General features: G+C 52.3%; 6 protein-coding genes across 6 annotated transcripts; 2 read left to right on the top strand and 4 right to left on the bottom strand.

Moving 5' to 3' along the window:
• Positions 1-2: 2 nt before the first annotated feature.
• Positions 3-1,491, top strand: BJY04DRAFT_225661 (branched-chain amino acid aminotransferase). The gene is made up of 2 exons (XM_073718250.1): positions 3-308; positions 415-1,491. The coding sequence occupies exons 1-2, from the start codon at positions 236-238 to the stop codon at positions 1,479-1,481; spliced, it is 1,140 nt and encodes a 379-aa protein (XP_073574273.1). The 5' UTR covers positions 3-235; the 3' UTR covers positions 1,482-1,491.
• Positions 1,492-1,740: 249 nt separating this feature from the next.
• Positions 1,741-7,172, bottom strand: BJY04DRAFT_205909 (glycosyl hydrolase family 76-domain-containing protein; the record flags this gene model as incomplete). The annotated part of the gene is made up of 19 exons (XM_073713647.1): positions 1,741-2,307; positions 2,404-2,463; positions 2,500-2,556; positions 2,587-2,625; positions 2,656-2,856; positions 2,923-2,988; positions 3,055-3,079; positions 3,161-3,177; positions 3,217-3,276; positions 3,322-3,404; positions 3,441-3,494; positions 3,555-3,681; positions 3,715-3,794; positions 3,846-3,903; positions 3,937-4,618; positions 4,699-4,916; positions 5,662-6,228; positions 6,296-7,017; positions 7,076-7,172. The coding sequence occupies 19 exons, from the start codon at positions 7,170-7,172 to the stop codon at positions 1,741-1,743; spliced, it is 3,780 nt and encodes a 1,259-aa protein (XP_073574272.1).
• Positions 7,173-7,790: 618 nt separating this feature from the next.
• BJY04DRAFT_215423 (MFS general substrate transporter) lies at positions 7,791-9,297 on the bottom strand (the record flags this gene model as incomplete). The annotated part of the gene is made up of 4 exons (XM_073715470.1): positions 7,791-7,958; positions 8,008-8,446; positions 8,503-8,744; positions 8,800-9,297. The coding sequence occupies 4 exons, from the start codon at positions 9,295-9,297 to the stop codon at positions 7,791-7,793; spliced, it is 1,347 nt and encodes a 448-aa protein (XP_073574271.1).
• A 317-nt stretch (positions 9,298-9,614) lies between these two features.
• On the bottom strand, positions 9,615-11,593 carry BJY04DRAFT_182552 (chaperonin-containing T-complex subunit CCT2). The gene is made up of 4 exons (XM_073710345.1): positions 11,510-11,593; positions 11,297-11,454; positions 9,866-11,240; positions 9,615-9,816 (listed from the first exon to the last, which is right to left on the bottom strand). Exons 1-4 carry the CDS (start codon positions 11,510-11,512, stop codon positions 9,757-9,759), a joined length of 1,596 nt encoding a protein of 531 aa, XP_073574270.1. The 5' UTR covers positions 11,513-11,593; the 3' UTR covers positions 9,615-9,756.
• Positions 11,594-11,738: 145 nt separating this feature from the next.
• On the top strand, positions 11,739-14,156 carry BJY04DRAFT_8840 (WD40 repeat domain-containing peptidylprolyl isomerase). The gene is made up of 3 exons (XM_073721228.1): positions 11,739-11,825; positions 11,877-12,254; positions 12,301-14,156. Exons 1-3 carry the CDS (start codon positions 11,753-11,755, stop codon positions 13,737-13,739), a joined length of 1,890 nt encoding a protein of 629 aa, XP_073574269.1. The 5' UTR covers positions 11,739-11,752; the 3' UTR covers positions 13,740-14,156.
• BJY04DRAFT_8824 (uncharacterized protein) lies at positions 13,992-15,485 on the bottom strand. Its single transcript, XM_073721225.1, has 2 exons — positions 14,653-15,485; positions 13,992-14,599 (listed from the first exon to the last, which is right to left on the bottom strand). Exons 1-2 carry the CDS (start codon positions 15,282-15,284, stop codon positions 14,245-14,247), a joined length of 987 nt encoding a protein of 328 aa, XP_073574268.1. The 5' UTR covers positions 15,285-15,485; the 3' UTR covers positions 13,992-14,244.
• Positions 15,486-15,990: the final 505 nt, after the last annotated feature.

Below are 15,990 nucleotides of genomic sequence, written 5' to 3'. Positions count from 1 at the left end.
AAGTGATCGGTTCATCAGTCATCTCTCAATCATCAATAGGCTATTTATTTTGTTTTGCGTCCGTGAGACATTGCTTGAGTGAGTGTGACTCAGCCTCTAGATTCAGCGCCGACTTCGGCTTCCGTCCTCACCATCCATCTTTACTTTCACCCCTCCTCAGCTTAACCAACTTTCTTCCTCCTTCTACTTTCGACATCGCAACCAAAACCCTTCAGAATACACCCAAAACAACACAATGGCCTCCACATTCCCTCCTCCTTCAGTCGACACAATCGACTGGAACAATGTCGGCTTCAAAGTCCGCGAAGGTACCTCACACCCACACCGTCACCCCACCATCACCACCGAAAGAAGTCCCCCAAGTGATGCCACAGGTCCAAGCTACAAGCCATACTAACCCTTCTTCTACTCTAGTCAACGGCCACATAGAATCCCACTACAACAACACCACAAAGTCCTGGTCGCCCCCCACACTCGTCAAATCCCCCTACCTCCCCATCCACGGCATGGCCCCCGGCCTCAACTACGGCCAACAAGCCTACGAAGGCCTCAAAGCCTTCCGCCACGCCGGCGACAAAAAGATCACCATCTTCCGCCCCGACCGCAACGCCGCCCGCCTGCAGCGCTCCGCCGCATTCATCTCCATCCCCGCCGTCCCCGAGGATCTCTTCCTGCAAGCCGTGGAGCTCGCCGTAGCCGCGAACGCGGAGTTCGTCCCGCCGCATGAGACAGGAGCTGCGATGTATATCCGTCCGTTGGTCTTTGGGTCGTCTGCGCAGCTGGGCCTTTCTCCGCCGGAGGAGTATACTTTTGTTGTGTTTGTGATGCCGACGGGGGTGTACCATGGGAGTAGTGCGGTTGATGCGCTGATCCTAGAGGATTTTGATCGGGCGGCGCCGGAGGGGACGGGGAGTGCGAAGGTTGGTGGGAACTATGCGCCTGTGCTGCGGCATAGTGCGAAGGCGCATGGTGAGGGGTATGGGATTACGCTGCATCTGGATTCGCGGACGAGAAGTGAGATTGATGAGTTTTCGACGAGTGCGATGATTGCGGTGAAGAAGGATAAGGTGTCTGGAGCGATTACGCTGGTTCAGCCGGACTCGCCGAATGTTATTGATAGTGTCACCGCGGCGTCGGTTTGTGAGATTGGGAAGCGCTGGTTTGGGTTTGGGGTTGAGAAGAGGAGAATTCCGTATGAGGAGTTGAAGGAGTTTGAGGAGATTGTTGCGGCGGGGACGGCGGCTGCGTTGGTGCCTATTCGGAGTATTACTCGGCGCTCGACGGGGGATAAGTTTGAGTATGAGAGTGGGGAGGGGGCACAGGGTGGGGAAATTGCGATCAAATTGTTGCAGACGCTTAAGGGGATCCAGTTGGGGAAAGTGGAGGAGAATCTGGGGTGGAATCTGGTGGTTAGGGCGCCGCCGGAGGGGTTTCTTGAGGCCGCGGAGGGCAAGGGGGATAGCGGCATTGAGGTTCCTTAATTCAGTGGCGTTTGGTAGATTAAAAGTGGATTTATTCAACATCCGGCTATGAGATACAGAGAGACGACGCTTAGTCCTTGCATAAAATACATAAGGAAGCCGAAAAGGGTACTACGTCGTCGCATCAACAGGAAACCCGGGCTTGTGCATAAACCTGAACATGTACAGGCACGACCATGTGTAAACATGATCATTAGTCCACCAGCAAGTAAAGGTCCGCGCTCGACATAACTCCACACATCACAAAGCACATCACAACTCAAGAAGTCATCCTCGCAGGCCTCAACTTCTTCACATGCCCACTGGACATGATATCCCCTTCATCACCCACACTGACCGGACTCTGCTCCTTGGCGCGCTTGCCATTGGCCTTCTCCTTCTCACTATCACTGTCACTATCGCTGCTCTCGCTTTCACTCGAACTCGTCTCCGTCTCATCAGACGAGCTACTATCAGGCCGCTCAAAGATGTCCTTCCTTGGCGGGCCATTAATATTGCGCTTCGGTGCAGCCTTTGCGGCAGCTTCTTGTTGGGCTTTGCTCGCGAGTTCACGGGCGCTCTTGAGTGAGGGGCGCGAGAGTCCGAGTCTCTGGGAGCCAGGGAAGTGCCAGGTTTGAGAGGCAGGTTGGGATTGCGACTGAGAGGCTGTTGAGGGGCCGGGAGATTTGGTGGCGCGCTGCGCGGAAGGAGGAGATGGTTTGAGCTTGCTGTTGCTCGGTATTGGGGTGGGTTTGTTTGAGGTTTTCGCGGCTGGTGATTTCTTGGTCTTGGGGGAGTCTGATTCGGATTCTGAGTCAGAGTCAGAGTCGGAAGTAGAAGAGCCGGACTCTGAGGAGGAAGTTTCATCTTCAGAAGATTCGGATTCGTCGTCAGAAGAGATTTCGACTGGGGCCGATTTCTTGCTGTTGGTGCGGGCATGCACTTTCATTGTGGGGAGTTCGACATCATCCGACGCCGTAGAGGTCTGTGATTGAAGAGAGGGCTTGCCAGTCTGCTGTGATAGCGTTCTAGTTGCAACGGTCCGTGCCTTGATGGTGTTGGTCTTGTCGGTGCCGTTGACGGTTGGGGCGGCAGGCTTCGTAACGTCTGGGGACCTGCTATTGACCGCGTTCCAGCCCGCGATTTGAGTAACCGGGGATTTTTTCTCCACAGCCGGAGCAGAAGTTGGAGTGACCTTGGCGGTTGGCGCCTTAGACACCGGCGCATTATCCTTTGCATTCTGCTGGGGCTTTGTGGTTTTCTTCGCCGCCTCGGCCTTCTTTCCCTTGCCCTGCAACTTCGTGCCTAGCGAGGCTTCCATATCCTTGATCTCAGATAACTGCTTCTCATGTTGGGCCCGGAGATTCGCTGTTGTGAGTTTAGAGCCCTGGCGGTTCTGCTTCTCATTGCGCAAGAGAGTGTCCCAAGTGGTCAGTGCGCTCTGCAGTTTGGCCAAATATACTGGATTCAGCTTGTCCTTCTGTGCGGCCTTAAGCTTCTGCTCAAGCTCGTCCCTGCTCTTCTTTTCCTCGTCACGGCGCCGTATTGTTTCTGTCGCTTCGCGTTCATAACGGGAGAGAAGATCGGGGGAGACCCCGGGAGGGAAAACCATTGAGCTGCTGGAGCGTCGTTTGTTGGAGGCAGCGACTTGAGAAGCTGGCTCAGCCTTGATGGCCTTTCCAGTGTTCATCGGTGTTGACCTGGGGGCGGGTTGTGACTCGGTAATGAGAGGTTCATCGTCATCAGCGAATGACACCGACCGGCGTGCGGGGTCCCTACTAGCAGGCGAGTCTTTTCGCATGGCGGAGTTGAGATGCTTTAATTTATCGGTCGAAGACACGGGGTTCGCTGGTGTAGAGACCTTGTCCCCAAGTGTTTCTCGAAGACCGTTGGACGCGCTGACAGGTACTGGCGTGCTTTGGGGGAGGCTCGATGAGGCAGTTTCTTGTGACAGGTCAGGTTTCACTAAGGCCTTCTTACTCGGACTCCTCGTGATACCCAGTCCCAGGCCTGTGCTAGGCTGTTCTGCATAATCTGTAAAGCCGAGCCGCCGAACAGCACCAGTGAAAGGCCCTGTTCCTCCGAGACGTCGACCTGACGGGCTGAATCGAGGGGTCCCAGGAGACACCTCGCTATCCCGCCTCGCACGATTCACAGATGGAGGTGGTGTAGACTGATCTAGACGCGGTTCCTTCTTAGGCGATGATTGCTCTGCGCTGTTCTTTCTCTTTCGAGACTGAGTCTCAACACCGACGTCAATAACAGTTATAGGTTCTTGTGTCATCGGAGATTGAGTCTTCGGTGCGGAATCCTCAACCATTGTAACATCGCCATCTAGATCGTGGGTTTGTGTATCCTTGTAGCGCTCGTCTGAGTCATTGCTACTTGATGCAGTTTCCTCAGCACGTGGGTTTCCATTTAACAGGGCGAGATCAGGTTTCGTCTCTTTGAGAGGGAGTCTCTTCTGCGGAGATACCGAATGAGTGCTCTCGCGCACTAGCTGATCGCCGGGGGAGTCAACCACGCGGGCATTCTCTGATTGATTCACGAATTTCTCGGACTGAATCGACCCGCGTCTGCTAGGAGGCTTCCGTGGGGTTGTTGCACGCGAGGATCGAGGTGAATCACCGAGCTCCTCACTACCTAGTCGATTCTCCTGAGGCGCACTTGAATCCTCTACCGTTGGTTCTTGAGAAGGCTCGTGCGTGAGGGATTTGCGAGGCTGCTGAGATGGAGAAAGTGGGACTTCATGGTCCTTTTCCACCGATGAAAGGGGGATATCTCGGCGATGTTTCCTTCCCGGCGTATAATCCGACCACGAGTCCATGTGCATCGGAGAAGTTGGGGCGGATTCTTGTGCCTCTTCGGTAATCGGTCCAAGCTTGTTGAGAGCAAACTCTGCTTCCTTCTTCGACTTCTCGCGACGCTGCATTTCATACCGCTCCGCTGCAGCATCCCAATCTTGAGCAACAGAAGGGAATCTGACAGGCGACTCCACGCCGCTCGCAGGTTTCTGGATAACACGAACGATCCTGCGCTGATCCAGGCCATCTAAACGCGCCTTCCCCTTATCGACAAACACATCCGCGACGGTCATATCGGTGTCCAGGTCGTCGGATTCATGGTCGTCGTCCAGCAGTTTCTTTATCGCAATGGGTCTGATAACACGAGAATTAGCACACAGTTCTGCAAGAACCTCCTCACCGGGGACTAAGCCTTAAGATAGAGCTACACTCACTCCGCGCCAGGCCTCAACTTCCTCCATTTCTCCCTTATCATACCCGCCAACCCACCCAGCGTGACATCATCTGGGTTCTCAAGAACGATCAAGAAGCTCGCTGGCTTCCCAGACGCCGTACCTGATGAAGTCCGACTAGCATCGTCGCGTTCACGATCACCGAGGAGCGAGCGAAAGGAGAAGGAGTTGGAGGGGGGAGCTTGGTCTCGGGGGAAGACCTTGACGGTCAATCGAAGGAAAACCATGTTCGCGAACAGAGGGCAGCCGTCAAATATTCAATGGAACTAAAGAGTAGAGATCATAACCAGAGTTTATGGGGAATAGTTGACGAAAACAATGGGTTGTGTTGCTAGCGCAGCGGAAGTTTGGAAGAAAGCGAAAAGGTGGGGAACGGAAGGCGGGGAGGAGGATAAAAGAGTAACACTGCTCCAAGAAGAGACAGCGATCAAAGGACGAGAAATTGGCTCGATGGAGCTCAAGATGCCCGCCTGGCAGGTGTCTCGACTCCGACGAAGCTTTGACAATTAATTCAGACAACGCGGAGCTGCGCCGACCGCGTTTCGGGCCGCAGTCACGAGATCACACGCCTCAATCTAACCAAATTAGGTGTCATGTCAGCCAGCCCTAACATAGGGTGAATTGTATAGATTCATTAAGCTGGTCGACTAAACTATGGTTTGATATAACATCTTAAACTTCCAATATCAAGACCCTTGAGTACTAAACCAGACCTTCTTGAACCGAAAAATCAACGCACGAACTCTTGCCACTTCAAGGTAAAGACCACAAAAAGAAGTAGACAGACGCAAGGATATGTATACGGCGCTTTAAAATATAGACAGCAAAAGAGCCATGCAGGCAGCACGACGGATCAGATCAAACCCTTCAACTCATAAAGGTACAGACACATAGAATAGATATCCTCCCTAGTCAAACCAGGGCCGAAGATCAATCTCCACAAACCAACCAAGAGAACCCAGAGATCCAGAAAATGAAAAACACCACCGTCGCGACTGAAGCTCCCACCGTATCGCGCATCATTATCCCTCTCAGAGTGTTTGGAGCTGATTTATCATAAATTCCTGCATTCGGATTGCTTTTACTCGTTGCCCCAGTCTCTAGAGTAAGGGGCTTTGCGTCTCGCTTATGCGCGATCATCGATGAGGATATAACACTAAGGGCACTCATATCGGATTTCATGGAGGCTGTTCCATCCCATTCTTCCTGATACCATCGTCGTCCACACTGCGTACTGCTGTCACCGCCAGCACACTGATTTGCTGCGCCGATGGCGGATTGTTGGATCCTGGGAATGATCTTGTCGTTGGTGTACGGAGCGAGTGTTGTGAGAAAGGTCATCCAGGATGAGAGGAAGCCCTTAAATAGGTCTTGATTTCGGTCACAGGTCATGGTTTGCTCACACCAGATCTCGGACATAGTTTGGCCGCCGGTTTTGTGCGGGAAAAAGGTGCGGAAGGTTGTATTCAAGAGGCCGTCGATACCTTCTTTCCATTTCTCGTCGCCAACGGTCTATCATCACCGCCATCAGCATCAGCGACACTGCCAGACAAAGATACCTGGATGGGTAAGTGCACACCAAGTTATACATATAGACGGCACCACTAAGGTATGCCCCATAGTTATACGTCCATTGCTGATCCCCATGGTCTGCACAATCCGTCGCCATACTCGTCGTATCTGCAATACTCCAATTCTCCGTCTTAAGCAACGGCGTCGTCAGACTCCAATCCCATATCTTCTCCGCCCACGCGATGTAAGTCTCATTCCTTGTATACCTGCCCAACCGCGCGGCCAACTGAAACAACCCGCCATTCGAAATCGCATTCTTCGTCGTATATCCGGCCTGGTGCGGCCAGACCTGCCACCTCAATCCACCCCCACAAGCACTCATGTCCCACCGCGGAATCTGCACATTAAACAACGCCTGTGCGAGCGAAACCCAGCTCGGCTGCTCCTCTTCATCCTCGTTAAGCCTTTCATCTTGTGGGAAATTCAACTCTGCGGCCGTCATAGCCGCCAGCGCCCAGAACATCTGATCGTCGTTACCCAGATAGAGGGTGTAATTTCGCGGGAAGAAATTATTATTCTCCCCCTTTTGGTGAAGGAGGGCTTGGGAGGTGGGTTCGTTGTAAGTGGTGTCGCCGGTCCAGTACCAGTATTGGATCAGGGTCATGAACATCGCGCCACCCTCCCACCAGGTATCGTCAGGTAATTTCCCAGGGGTCTGGCCTGTTTCGTTGCCGTTATAGTAGGTCATCATGTTGTGTGCTATCATACGGGCGGTGCGGCGGATGGAGGCTACAGAAAAGGATTGGTTAGGTCGTCATGGAGGCGCGGAGACTAGGAAGTGACTTACTTGGGTCTTTTGTGTTGAGGGTTACCGCATTGACGGTTCCCTGGCTGGCGAGGGTGATTGTCGTCGAGAGACAAAGCAGCCATTTGCGGTACAGCATTTTGAGGGAGGCAAGAAGATAGGTGGACTTGTCGAGACTTTGTCAAAAGTAGGCAGAGGTATGGATATAATGGGATAAAATATAGTCCACACAAGTGAAAAGGAAAGTGTGCAACCCAGGGTAGAGGCACACATACGACGATATATCAGGTATCTCCCCTAGTTCGAGATCACTCTCCGAGTCTTCATAACGGGCTTTGTTCTGATGTTTGCAATGAAAGACGAAGATGCTGCTCTGGTGAGGGAGAAAGGGAATGAAGAGGGCGATGACTCCTTGTCCTCGTGGAAAAGTTAAACAGCACGTTCATTAACTGTTACTCTCCTCTGCTGTTTAAGAACATAGTTTGTATATTGGCTCGGAACTGTTGGAGGGCACATTCGGCGGCTACCTACCGGACATCAATTCCGACGTGGATGATGGAAGACAGATCCAGAAGTTTGCAAGTCAAAAACCCTCGAGATCAGCAGTACTAATCAGATTTATAGGTACATGATACCGGTGTACGCTCCTTATATTCCGAGTACTTAGACATATAAATTAAACAGACTTCTTTTAAGTATACACAGCTATTATAGTATACACAACCACTCATCTGAGCTCAAAATCCTGTTTCAGGGATTACAATCTCTTTTTCAGACTCCTCGCCGTCTTGAAGCGTATGACTCCGGCTAGAATAGCAGCGGTTAGCGCCAGCCCACCGGCATAGAAGATCGCCGGTCTGAACGCTTTGATCCCGCTCTCCTCACCTCCAGAGGCATCAAGGATATATCCTGCAATTGGCGCCCCCTATAAAATCGTCAGTCACTTCAGACTAGGGGCAGTTTAAAGAACTCACAAGAAGATAACCTCCCATCCACCCAGTTACAATCATACCCATCGCCACCCCGACCCGCGCGCTTCCGAACACCTCTCCAACAACCGTAGGCATTGTGGAAAAGAAACCCCCGTTCGACATCCCGTTGATGATCACAAATGCCACTAGCGGCTCGATTGAGTTCGAGACGGGCCAGATAACGAGCATGCTTACTGCGCTGAGCAGCAGAGACAGGAAGAGGGTATTCAGCGGCCCCAACTTATCACTGCAGAGGCCACAGAGCAGACGGCCTAGCGCAGAGGAGAAGTTAAAGGCTGCGACCACTCCGGCGCCAACACTGGATTTTAAACCGAGTGAGTTGGTATAGAGCGGGAGGAAGAACGGAGGGACAAGTAGGGGAAATGTTGCCAGAGCACCGGCGAGGAAGAGAAGAGTAAAGCGAGCGTCTCGAAACAGGGGCCTGCGTCGGCCTTGTTAGTATACTCAAGAGCAGCAATGGGGTGGGGTGCGGAATACCATTCGACAAAAGCAGATTTCGGAATCGGCGTACGCTCTCTGATGAAGAAAGCTGCTGGAATCCCGGTGGCGAGGGTCATTAGCCCCAGGGCTCTAAATGTCCAAGCAATATCGGTTCTCTGAACCAGAGCGTCTGTGATAAAGCTAATCACGGCACCACCAAAGCCACCAGCAGCATAGACGATGCCATTGGCAATTCCTCGCTTATTCTTGAAGTATTGCGCCGGAATGACCGAGACGACCTGGTACGGAAGTTAGCTTGTCACACCGTCATCATCTACTTCAGGAAAAACACACCATAAAACAAAGACTGATTCCCACCCCCATAATCGCCCCCGCGGTCACGAACAGCCCCCCAACACTATGCACCGTGAACCCGCTGAGAATCTCTCCAAGCCCCAGAAACCCAACTCCGAGCAACGCACAAACCCTTGTCCCAAGAATACGAATCAACCGCGCATTAAGTATCCCCAGGACGGAAATGCTTGCGATTGCAAGTGAGCCGACAAAGGCGAGAGTAGACGCTGATGAAACACTCTCTTTCACGAGCGCTGCTTGGATGACTCCCCAGCTGTAGGAAGTGCCGATAAACCACCAGGTTACTACGGCGCAAGCTGATATGGCGATCCAGCCGTACCCGCCGTCTGGGACCTGGGAGTCGGCGATTAGAGAGGCTTGCATCATGGCGTCGGTGGTGGTTAAATCTTCAGGATTGTACGGGCGGGGGAGGCGCTCCCCAGCGCCATGTCTGGGGGTTAACTCCACGGAGGTTGTGGACACGACTGTTGTTGACATGTTTGGCGAAACCTCTTGAAGCCGTGAATTGCGAAACTATTGAGTGGAAGATACCTGGTAGGGACTCGGGCAAGAAGGGCTTCTTATCGTTTGCTGAAGTGGAGTCGTGTCCGTCATAGGGCGTGGTGCTTAGTGAGATCCCCAAACTTTTCGTTTCCTTCCAATCTGTAGGAGTGAGTCAATAATTTGTAGAAGTAATTGGAGACTTCTAATGTCTCTTGGCTATTGATATTATCTCAAGTTTGTTCGACATGGTCTATGCCTCAATGCATGGACCTACAACGCAAGCAAGGGCTCACTTTACCCAGTTGGTTTAGACGTCGTAATTACTTTTATTCATGAAAGTTGGTTCTATATGGTGAGTACGCTCAAGGGTGCAAGCTATTCACATACATCAACACAGGTGTTGTGCCTTATTTCATTGATTATATCGTGTTTCTGCTGCAATTACCACTCGACTTACATCCGCTCACGTCTACGGGGAGCAGCGCGGATGATGTTGTCCACACGGAGAAGAAGCTGGGAAAGGGTTAGCTTATCAAAGAGAATATGAACGGATAAATCTCACCTCAGCTGCCTCGGATGCAGACGACACGACAGCCTTCTTCAATTTGTAGCTCTCTACAACGCCCAGCTCGCGCATGTCGGCAATACCGCCTCCTGGTGTGAGCAGATCCAGACCGGAGCTGGTCATGCCGTTGTTGATGGCTTGTCGTAGTCGGGTAACAAGGTCACTCGAGTCAAGACCGGCGTTGTCGGCCAGGATTGTGGGGAGCTGCTTCAGAGCGTGGGCGAATGAGTCGACAGCCAGTTGCTTCTTGCCGGTGGTGTTCTGAGCGGCCTGCTCGACAGCCTTGGACATCACCATCTCGGCACAGCCACCACCGAGGGTCACTCGTGGGTCCTTGACGGTCTGGGACAACACAGCCAGGGCATCGTGGAGCGAACGCTCGGCCTCATCGAGGAGCTGCTCTGTGGCACCGCGGAGAACGATTGTGCAAGCTTGACCGGCGGCGACACCGGAGAACTTAATAAGGGTATCTTCACCGATGATAACTTCCTCAATCAGGTCACACTGTCCCAGCTTAACCTGGTCAGGGTGATCAAATGTAGACGCAATCTCACCACCTGTGACAAGTGCCAGTCGTTCGATGCCATCAAAGTCGGCGTGCTCAATAGACATAATACCAGCCTCGGTGAACAGCTGCTCGGGCCAGTTATAGATGAGTTGTCGGTTGACGAAGCAGTTGATGCCGTGAGACTTGATCCGCTCAACCTTAGCCTTCATCTTCTCACGCTCCGCCTTTTCCAGGTCGGCCAGCTTTCCGGTAGACTCGACCTTGACACGAGCACCAAAAATTTTCACCTTGTCTGTGTCCATGGCAGTGTTTGCAACTAGGATCTTAGCGTTCTCAAGACGCTTCGGTTGGTTGACGCCGATCTTCTTGTCCAGAATGAAACCCTCATCGAGGTATGAGTCGCTAAGCTTTCCGCCAGCCTTCTTAATGATCTGGATATGACTCAAATCGGTTGAGCCGCGGAGACGAAGGACGGCATCGCAGGCAAGGGTAGCAAAGTGGTCGCGGTCCTGGGCCAGAACCTTAGAGCTGAGGGTGGTACGGGCGATGGAGTGGAGGTCTTTCCGGAACTTTTCCTTGTCCTCACTGCGGTCAACAGCAATTTTGTCGAGGGCATCCAACGCAGCACGGCTGGCTATGCGGTAACCTTCAATAATCGTCTGGGGGTGAATCTTGCGGTTGACCAGCTTTTCGGCTTCCCGCAATAGCTCCGCGGCCAGGACCGTCACGGAAGTTGTTCCATCACCGACCTCATCGTCTTGAACCTTGGAAATGTTGACAAGCACCTTTGCGGCAGCGTTATCGAGGGCAATCGACTTGAGAATTGTGGCACCGTCGTTCGTCACTAGAATTTCTCCGGTCGACCTGTACAGCACTCAGTAAGTCGGCGTACCCCACCACGCATTCCTCTCATCACTAACGCTGATTGTAAAATCTTGTCCATGCCCTTAGGACCTAATGTGCTCTTGACTAAGTCTCCGACGGCGATGGCGCCGACGAAAGCTGAGAGACGGGCGTTCTCTCCTTTCTCCTCGATCACATCATCCGCAAAGATCTGCGTGGGATTGGCAAAAGACGCCTATGGCGGTCAGTATTAGTTCGACTATTCCTGCAGCTCACTCCGGCAGACTCACCATGTTGTATAGACAATGATAGAAACAAAAACTACCTGAGAGGGGAGGGGTAGTTCAGTTCAGGGATGCTGCGAAGAGGCGGAGAGACTCCCACAATAATTGGAGCGATGCGGGACACCCAGAAAAGTTCGCGATGTGGCCCAAGCTTCAGACCGCCCTGGTCTCCGTCTTCACCACCGACAATCAGCAACCCTGCCTGAATTCTCGGATACTTCAGACATATTGCAGTGTTACCTTCCAAAAATGGCGGCCGAAGACGAACAGACCAACTTGACGCAAAACAAGCGTCCCCATTCCGAGGTCGATGCCGACGACGGTACGTTCAGTTATAGCTTCATCGGAGCTGTCGCAGCTAATAGATGAACAGGAAACGATTCCTCGTCCGACGATGACTTCGGTCCAGCTCTGCCCTCTGCCGATGCCCCTAAAAAGAAACGCCGCAAGCTTCCCTTCGAGAAAGTCTACGTGAATGCGCTCCCCGCCTCGCCCCGATACTCCAAGTCCCTCATGCACAAGGAGCAACTGTCTTTCACGACGGTGACACCACATACAGACTTTCTGATCACGTCGTCAATCGATGGAGTCGTCAAATTCTGGAAGAAGATGGCTGTTGGGGTCGAATTCGTCAAAGAGTTCCGGGCGCATACTACCGAGATCAAGAGCGTCAGTGTGAGCGCGGACGGCCGAAGCTTTGCGACAACCGGCGCGGACAAGACGGTCAAGATCTTTGATGTGATCACTTTTGGTATGTTCGGAGTATGGGCTGTACGACTACATGCTAACTCTGATAGATCTACTCTCTATGCTTACCCTCGACTTCGATCCCCGCTGCATATGCTGGGTGCACCCCCGAGGCGCATCTCTCCCACTCCTTGCCGTTACCGACGAAACCACCAGCTTAATACAGATATATGACGGCCGCGGCGAGAACCCAACCCCATTGCACACTCTGAAGTCCGTTCACCGTAGTCCTGTGTCAGCAATCGCTTTCAACGACGCCTATAACTGTGTCATATCCACCGATGAATCAGGAATGATCGAATACTGGAGAGCGTCGGACGGCTCTTTCGAGAGGCCAGATAACGTCTTCGAGCTGAAGTCCTCCACCAACCTCTTTGAGTTCAAAAAGTCCAAATCAACCCCATCGTCTCTCACAATCTCTCCCTCCGGTAAGCAATTCGCAACAGTCTCCTTCCCCGACCGCCAAATACGCATCTTCGACTTTGCCTCGGGCAAACTTTACCGTAAATACGACGAATCCCTCTCCACAATCACCGACATGCAACAGGCCGGCACAGCTCTACACACCCTTGACGCCGTCGAATTCGGCCGCCGCCTAGCCGTCGAGCGAGAACTCGAAAACCCCGTCACAAAACCCAAAGCAAACGTCATCTTCGACGAATCCAACCATTTCGTCCTCTACGGCTCCCTCTACGGCATCAAATGCATCAACACCTACACCAACCGCGTCGTCCGCCTTTACGCGAAAGACGAGCCCTTTCGCCCCCTAAATCTAGCCCTATACCAAGGTCAGCCCTCAAAGAAAGGAATCGTAACAGTCTCCATGGCCGCCAGTGCAAATCCCCTCCTTGCAGAAGCCGAAGAACGAGATCCCATCCTAATCTCCACTGGTTTCGCGAAAGTCCGCTTCTACCTCTTCACCAACGAAACCGACATCTCAAAATCCACCCGTGACGTCCACAACGAACGGCCTCGCGACGCCTCTTCATCAAGTGCCAACGCAGCGGCCCAAAAACAAGCCGAACTCGGCACCTCCGCTGTCCTCCACACCACCCTCGGCGACATCCACCTCCGCCTGTACCCAAGCGCGGCCCCCAAAGCCGTCGAAAACTTCACAACCCATGCCCGAAACGGCTATTATAACAACACGATTTTCCACCGCGTAATCCGCAAATTCATGATCCAGGGCGGTGACCCGCTAGGCGACGGCACAGGCGGCGAGTCAATATGGGGCGGAGAGTTTGAGGACGAATTCTCCTCTCTCAAGCATGATAAGGCCTATACGCTGTCGATGGCGAATGCGGGACCCAATACGAATGGAAGTCAATTCTTTATCACCACGGAGAAGACGCCTTGGCTTGATGGGAAACATACTGTTTTTGGAAGGGCGGTGCAGGGGTTAGATGTTGTGCATCGCATTGAGAATGTCAAGACGGTTAAGGAGAAGCCGGAGGTAGATGTGCGGATTGTAAGCATTTCCGTTTCATAGTTCTTCTCTTTTCTTTTCTTTTCTTTTCTTTCCTTGTGCTTTTGATTAGGGTTGGTTATGTGATTATATAGGATTTGAGCAGCGATACTATTTTTCTGTAGAATACACTTCATGCCCATCAGGGTACACATGAAACTACATATCCTCAAAATCAAATGAGTATTCATGTCTAGCTCACGCCAGTCCCATCACATAAATGGGAGAATAGATTCAGAAACTAAAGCGGTTAGTGTGCTATATGGACCAAAAATAAACAAGAAAAGCCAAGTCAATCGTATAGACAGCCATGCAGCGATGGGAAAGTAGCCTCAATTCAAACAACCCTGTACACATAAATCCAACAACGAAGATTGTGACCAGTAAACATAACGCAAAACGCCAGATATATGCAGTATTCGGCAGGATATCTAATCACAGCTAGCAGAGTCGGTGGCTATGTTTGATGTCTATTGATCGAACAGATAACGCCGAGTAACCAAGGAGCTGCCGCAGATGGAAGCGATCGTCACCGCGGGGCTTCCCGAATCTCTATGTCATCAGGTCCTTGCGATTTCTGCAGACGCGACGGTGCAGGGCTTTGTCGGTACTTTGAAGGGATGACTTCCGTTCGGGAGCTGCTCGCAATGGAGACCGTATTGGCAGAATCATGTCGGCGCGCTAGTACGGCAGCTGGGAGAGCACCTGGTACCGGAGACTCGCTGCTGGGGGTTTGGAAGACCCGGCTGTCCGTTCCGCCGTGGTAGAGGTTTGGATATTTCGCGTCGTGACGGCGTTTGAGCCAGATACCAAGGATGGCGATGGCCGTAAATGCAACGGCAAGAACAATAACCATAATCACCCATTTGTAGTGCGAATCCCACCTACATTTGTTAGTAACCATATCCAAGGCGAAAGCAGAGTAAGGAGGACTGACCATGAATAATGCGGGTCCGCCGGACGGGCCGTAGGGGCGGTAGTGTCTGCCGCAGAGGATACATCTGAGTCGTCATTATCATTGTCGTTATTGTTGTTGGAGTTGGAGTTAGTGTTGCTGTTGTCGTTGTTGGTATTGCTATTGTTGTTGCTGTTTCCAGTGTTGCTGTTCGTAGAATCTTCCTCCACGTCGGCCTCTGTGTCGGATTCGGTATCGGTATCGTCCGAGTCCTCCGTGTCGCCGCCGTTGTTGCAGAAATTCAAGTACCACTGCTGTAAAAGTTGCCGATCAGTCGGAACGGCGCAGGTGTCGAGACAGGTGTTGTCCGGGGAGTTTTGGAAATCAATAATCGCGGGAGACTGGCAAAAACACGAAACGTAGGTTTGTTGGTTCGAGACTGCGACGGAGGGAGGTGTGCAGCTCGTCTCTGCCTGCGCGAGTAAACTACAAGTCAATCCACAGGCAGGAAACGAGTCGGAAGCGGCGGAAGGCAGGAGAGAGACATCTTGGGCGAGTATCGAGGCGGAAAAAGCGAGAGTGAGGTAGAAGAATGTCGAGAACGAGCGGGTGGTGGGCAGGGTCCTGCTCGTAAAGGGCCAGGGCCCTGAAGTCCCTGAAGGCCCCGAGATCATAGCGGGCGGCTCAGAGGCGGTGGAACCGTCGGAGAATGTGGGAATCGCGATCGTCAGTAGCGCTGCATAATTGGAATGATCTGGAGGAACGAGTGACGAGTATGGAAAAGGAGATGAGAGAGTGAGAGAGGGATAAAGAGAGGAATGGAGGAGGGACGACGGTGATTGGGAACAGGGCAAGATGGATGGATAGTAGCGCGGAGGGAAGAGATTAAACTGGAATCTCCGGTTGCGGCAGACTGAGACGAGAGACTGGAGCCCTTTTGCCTCTGAGGGAACAACAGACAATAAATTGCCTTTTACTTGGCTTGACGATAATTAGCTGGTTTGAGATAGCCTAGCATAATAAGGTAAGGATAAATTTCGCAGTCTATTAATATTCGGCTCGATATTGGTCCAGAACATGCTTGGAAGCTCGCCGAGTCTGAGCTCCTTTGTGATGGACTGTCCTTCCCCTCCTTTCTCTGCGATGTCTCAGCTTGTCCCTCGCTTGGGAGTTCTTGTCCGTGAAGAAAAGAGCAAATGGCATTTCAGGCTGACAGTTCCTGCTTCTGTGCCTGTGTTGTGCCGGATGCGTGGCTGTTTGCCATGTCAGAAGATCTGGTCTCTCTGCATCGCGCTATTCCCACTAGCAAATCCTGCCCTTAAATAAACGCAACTGGCAAGGTTGGGCGACGAGACCGCACGATACTACAGTACGGTATGT

This window comes from Aspergillus karnatakaensis (genome assembly GCF_047715665.1).
Source record: "Aspergillus karnatakaensis strain CBS 102800 unplaced genomic scaffold BJY04scaffold_10, whole genome shotgun sequence".
Classification (NCBI taxonomy): Eukaryota; Fungi; Ascomycota; class Eurotiomycetes; order Eurotiales; family Aspergillaceae; genus Aspergillus; species Aspergillus karnatakaensis.
Note: the sequence above shows the minus strand (reverse complement) of the source record. Positions and strands in the feature narration are given on the sequence as shown.

Bases quoted from the DNA above. Each gene is read 5' to 3' on its own strand.
- BJY04DRAFT_225661 (XM_073718250.1), top strand. From the start codon at position 236: ATGGCCTCCACATTCCCTCCTCCTTCAGTCGACACAATCGACTGGAAC. The intron at 309-414 runs GTACCTCACACC...CTTCTACTCTAG, and splicing joins CGGCTTCAAAGTCCGCGAAG to TCAACGGCCACATAGAATCC.
- BJY04DRAFT_182552 (XM_073710345.1), bottom strand. The intron at 11,241-11,296 runs GTTAGTGATGAG...AGTGCTGTACAG, and splicing joins GACAAGATTTTACAATCAGC to GTCGACCGGAGAAATTCTAG. The intron at 9,817-9,865 runs GTGAGATTTATC...ACCCTTTCCCAG, and splicing joins CTGCATCCGAGGCAGCTGAG to CTTCTTCTCCGTGTGGACAA.
- BJY04DRAFT_8840 (XM_073721228.1), top strand. From the start codon at position 11,753: ATGGCGGCCGAAGACGAACAGACCAACTTGACGCAAAACAAGCGTCCC. The intron at 11,826-11,876 runs GTACGTTCAGTT...ATAGATGAACAG, and splicing joins CGAGGTCGATGCCGACGACG to GAAACGATTCCTCGTCCGAC. The intron at 12,255-12,300 runs GTATGTTCGGAG...TAACTCTGATAG, and splicing joins CTTTGATGTGATCACTTTTG to ATCTACTCTCTATGCTTACC.
- BJY04DRAFT_8824 (XM_073721225.1), bottom strand. From the start codon at position 15,284: ATGATCTCGGGGCCTTCAGGGACTTCAGGGCCCTGGCCCTTTACGAGC. The intron at 14,600-14,652 runs GTCAGTCCTCCT...TAACAAATGTAG, and splicing joins GCGGACCCGCATTATTCATG to GTGGGATTCGCACTACAAAT.